Source organism: Macrobrachium rosenbergii, chromosome 41 (assembly GCF_040412425.1).
Source record: "Macrobrachium rosenbergii isolate ZJJX-2024 chromosome 41, ASM4041242v1, whole genome shotgun sequence".
NCBI lineage: Eukaryota > Metazoa > Arthropoda > Malacostraca > Decapoda > Palaemonidae > Macrobrachium > Macrobrachium rosenbergii.
Window position 1 is genome coordinate 76163838 of NC_089781.1, and position 5000 is coordinate 76168837.

A 5000-nucleotide genomic window follows, 5' to 3' on the forward strand; every position below is an offset into this window, starting at 1 on the left:
CCAGTGGCGAACGCTGTTAGGGTCAGGATATAACAGACACCCAGAATGACTAAACGTTTGTCGCGAGATTAATTACTTCCACTGGGAAAAGTAAACGGTTTTCATAAAAAAAAATTGTGCAGAATTGGAACACGCTATTACAGAGGCCAAAGCAGTAACAGTAGAAACAGTAATACTGGTGGCAATAACATTGTTAATAGCCCCCGTATGGGGTAGTGCCGTCAGCGTACCTCTTGTGGTGCACTGACGGCATCACTAAAGGTTGCTTGCAGCGTCCATTCGACCCTTAGATGCACCCACTTTCTAACCATTTACTTTATCTCTGCTTCCACTCGGTGGGCCCGAGTTCGATTCTCCAGCCGCTAGTGAGGAATTAGAGGAATTTATTTCTGGTGATAAAAATTAATTTCTCGCTATAATGTGGTTCGGATTCCACAATGAGCTGTAGGTCCCGTTGCTAGGTAACCAATGGGTTCTTAGCCACGTAATAATTAAGTCTAATCCTTCAGGCCAGCCCTAGGAGAGCTGTTAATCAGCTCAGTGGTCTGGTAAAACTAAGATATACTTAACTTTTCCATTTCCTTTCTTCTATCTTGCTATCTAACCACTCACCTTAAACACTGAATGGCTGAAAGTGCCCCAGTGTTTGGCCTAATACCTAACTTAATAGCCAAATGTGTATGAAACCAACTGCCAATAGCTCATGTACAGTCAGTGCAAATCGTGTGGTGCACTGTGTACATTACCAAAGGTTGTTTACAGCGTCCCTTCGGTCCCTAGCTACACCCACTTTTGAAATCTTTTTTACTCTATCTCATCCATCCTTTCTTCCATTTAGCTGTCCAACCACATTAACTCGCTCTTTTCGTCTTTGACACTAAATGGTTAAAAGTGCCCCAGTGTTTGGCCTTATAGCCAGATTTTCATAAATCAACTGTTAATAGCAACTGTATAGTAGCCTCAGTCAGAGAAGACAAAAAAGAAGCGAACTGCATCAATCTTAGCGTCGAATGTCCCAGTATTGAGGATTTAAGAAATAGGTTCATCTCTCGTGGTTGCGACAAAGATGGACATTGTATCCTTGCTACGATTCTCCGGGAGGATGGTAATATTATTAGGGAGGCGGGCTTCCTCAACAAGATTTAGATCATATACATGTACAGTATGTGTTGTTGTATGTATAACATATATTTATTTACAGAGTATTATACATGTGTATAAACATATGTACTGTGTATGCATGCATATATATACATATATTATATACATACATACATACATACATACATACATACATATACATACATACATATATATATATATATATATATATATATATATATATATATATATATATATATATATATATATATATATATACATAATAGACACTTTAAGATATTTATTTTACGAAACTCCTTTTAATTTTTTTTTATTTTCCTATTTAATTTCATTACAGCGTTAATAACCTAGACGTTGCGACGCCAGTTCTAGTTTATTCAGTCATTGTGGTGTCTAAGTATGATGGACCGAGAAAAAGGGGGAGATAGGTATAAGGGGATACAGTTCATCAGCAGTAGCAGTAAAAGCAATAGGAGAAGTAGCAGTAGCAGTAGAAGTAACAGTAGCAGTATGAGAAGTAGCAGTAGTAGTAGCTACAGTAGCAGTAGAAGTAGCAGTAGGAGAGGTAACAGTAGCAGTAGGAGAAATAGCAGTAGCAGTAGGAGAAGTAGCAGTAAAAATAACAGTGGTAGTAGGAGAAGTAACAGTAGCAGTAGAATTAACAGTAACAGTAGGAGAAGTAGCGGTAGCAGTAGGAGAAGTAGCAGTAGAGATAACAGTAGCACTAGAAGAAGTAACGGTAGCAGTAGGAGAAGTAGCAGTAGAAGAAGTAACGGTAGCAGTAGGAGAAGTAGCAGTAGAAAAAGTAACGGTAGCAGTAGAAGAAGTAGCAGTAACAGTAGGAGAAGTAGCAGTAGAATAAGTAACGGTAGCAGTAGGAGAAGTAGCAGTAGAGGAAGTAGCAGTAGAAGTAACGGTAGCAGTAGGAGAATTAGCAGTAGAAGAAGGAACAGTAGCAGAAGGAGAAGTAGTAGTAGAAGAAGTAACGGTAGCAGAAGGAGAAGTAGCAGTAGAAGAAGTAACGGTAGCAGCAGGAGAAGTAGCAGTAGCAGAACGAGCAGAGGCAGCAGCAGCAGCAGCAGGACATGATGGCCGGAGGCGGCGCGGCTTCCTACAACCTCCAACGAACGAACGAACGAACGAACGAAAGGCGATGTGATGAAATATGCAGAGGCGCAGCAAGCATCAAGGCGGTAATCCCCGCGTAAAAAACGACCCGGTTAATCAGAACGGAACGAAAATATTCGCGAATCTTTTGTGTCGGATCCTCGGGATGGATTGTTTGATCTTATTGCTGAAGAAGTAAAAGAGAAACAGAGAGAGAGAAAGAGACAGGGAAAAATCTTCACTTTAGACAGGTTCACCGAAGAGAATGAGTAAAGATGTTGATTCACCATAAAATTTTGATTGCACTGTCCTATAACACATGGCGGAAGGAGAGAGAGAGAGAGAGAGAGAGAGAGAGAGAGAGAGAGAGAGAGAGAGAGTAGAAAAAACTACAAGTTTATACTTAACATACGCAAAATTATATGGAAAACATTAGAAGTAAAAAATGTGAATAATTAATGAAGCAAAGCAAGATTATATATATATATATATATATATATATATATATATATATATATAGTATATATATATATATATATATATATATATATATATATATATATATATATATATATATATATATATATATATATATATATATATATATATATATATATATATAGATAGAGAGAGAGAGAGAGAGAGAGAGAGGGCAAAAATGTAGACGTTCATATGTAAGATACACACGCAAAATTATGTTGAAAACATTATAGTAATAAATATGAATAATTAGTGAAGCAAAGCAAGAGAAGCGAGAGAGAGAGAGAGAGAGAGAGAACTCGATGACAAACCTCTTTGCCGTTTCCACGCAAAAATGGGATAAGGATTGACAGAATGATGTTCAAAATCATTTCCATGTTTGGTAGCGTTTAATATTCTTCGGGATTGCCTACCTCACTGTAGTGATTATCATGTAAAAATAAGTAATTTTCACCCTCTAGATAGATGGGATGATTTTCAGAATCACCCCCGTTATCGGCAATCCTGTTGTTTTTTCCAGAGTATTTGACTTTCCAGATGAACTCCCGACCTTTTTTTGTTAAGTTATGGCTGACTTATTCCGAATATTATGTCACATCTAATTATGACTAATTTTTATATTCTTTTTCATCAACTGCAGTTATCGCTTCTCCTTTTCCTCCAAAATTATGGAGTATGTGAACTTCAATACCTCCATTCTTTGCATTCTTCTTGCAGCTACGTGGAGGCTGCAAGTTATATTTTTATAAATTACTTCTTCAACTTTAAAGGCAAAAGTAAACTATTTTTTCTAGGTGCCTATATATACTTAAACTTGAATGCAACTTATTTCACTGAATTTTACCCCTATTCTTAAATCTCAATTAAGGTAACCTACTTTATCGTTTGGTCGCTGTTATTAGATGAAGCTGCTAGTACTAGCACGAGCTCTTGCTCCTAGAAGCAGCCCGTAATCATTGTGTAATATATTATCGCACCAAACGGTCAACATATTAAAATGTCAAAATCTGTTTAGCAAATACTGTTGGACAGTTTAGACGTTTCCGAGTACAGTAGATCTATTAATATCTGAATGGATTTAGTAGCCTTTTAATAGTTCAGTTTATTTCTAATTTGCTTTGGCAAATACTACTGGCTCGATGGCCTCCGTGCGAGAACGGTTTACCCAGGACCCACTTAGGATCCAAACAGTATGAATATTCTGGCGCAGTCTTACTTAATCCCGCATAAGCCGGCTTTCTTTACGAAGATGTTGAAAGAAAATCCAGTGAGGATTACCACTTGCTTTGGGAGAGAAATTAAGTACAGATGCAGTATTTAAAGAAAAGCCAGGTCCGTTAGGTAGTGTATTATATTATATTATATTTGACACAAAAGGATATACTGAGATCATATTGTATGATCTGGAAATGTGTAAGAAACTCTGTTATAGAAAGGAAATTTCAATAAAGCAGATTTCATAATATTCTCTGATATTTTCGGTTGACAAAAGGCCTCATAAAGAGAAACGTCGCCTATTATAATTATTGACAGAGGGCTTCCTAAACAGGAGCAAGATTTAACCTTAAATCTAACCAAACCTAAACTAACCTAACATGGAATAACCTAACCGTATCAAATTAGCGTTTCTTCAAGATTGACTGAAAGATGACATTACCACACTTTTTCTGCTAGATTCAGTCATCTCGGTTCTTATGGAAATTTATTTTTAATTCTAGCGTGCACATGCAGCCGTACACAACGGCAATGTAAGAGAGGATCAGGGGGCAAATCTCGACCTTAGTGACGTTATACGCAGTCCTAATCTCGAAACAAAGAATACTTTTTTAACATAATTACACAGTCGCCGGTGGTGAGAGTGAACGAGCTTGTCAGCACGTCGGTAAACAGATACGGAGTCTCTTACGTGTAAACTGTCATAGTGGTTACACAGTGCGTATCCCTGTATACAGATGTTCATTTATTGAAAAAATTTGCACTCAGCGGTTCCAAAAATGAAGCTTGTTACCTGTAATACTGCCTTAAATCTTTTTAGCACAGGCAGAAGCAGAGAGAGAGAGAGAGAGAGAGAGAGAGAGAGAGAGAGAGAGAGAGAGAGTATTAAACGATAAAAACCATATTCGAAATCAGGGAGATTGAAAAAGTTAGATGAAATGATAATTGCTAGAGAGAGAGAGAGAGAGAGAGAGAGAGAGAGAGAGAGAGAGAGAGAGAGAGAGAGACTGATTTAATCTACAAAACCCAAATGCGAAATCAGGCAGAGTAACAAAGTTAGGTCACATAATAATTGC

At 37.4% G+C, this 5000-nt stretch overlaps 1 protein-coding gene across 1 annotated transcript in view; it reads right to left on the reverse strand.

Annotated features, from left to right (window-relative positions):
- Nucleotides 1-1515: 1515 nt before the first annotated feature.
- The window catches only part of LOC136827224 (uncharacterized), an 11224-nt gene continuing 7739 nt past the window's right edge, over nt 1516-5000 (reverse strand). Inside the window, exon 2 of the mRNA XM_067084995.1 lies at nt 1516-2233. Coding sequence (XP_066941096.1) covers nt 1516-2233 — 718 coding nt within the window. The remainder of the gene's footprint in view (nt 2234-5000) is intronic.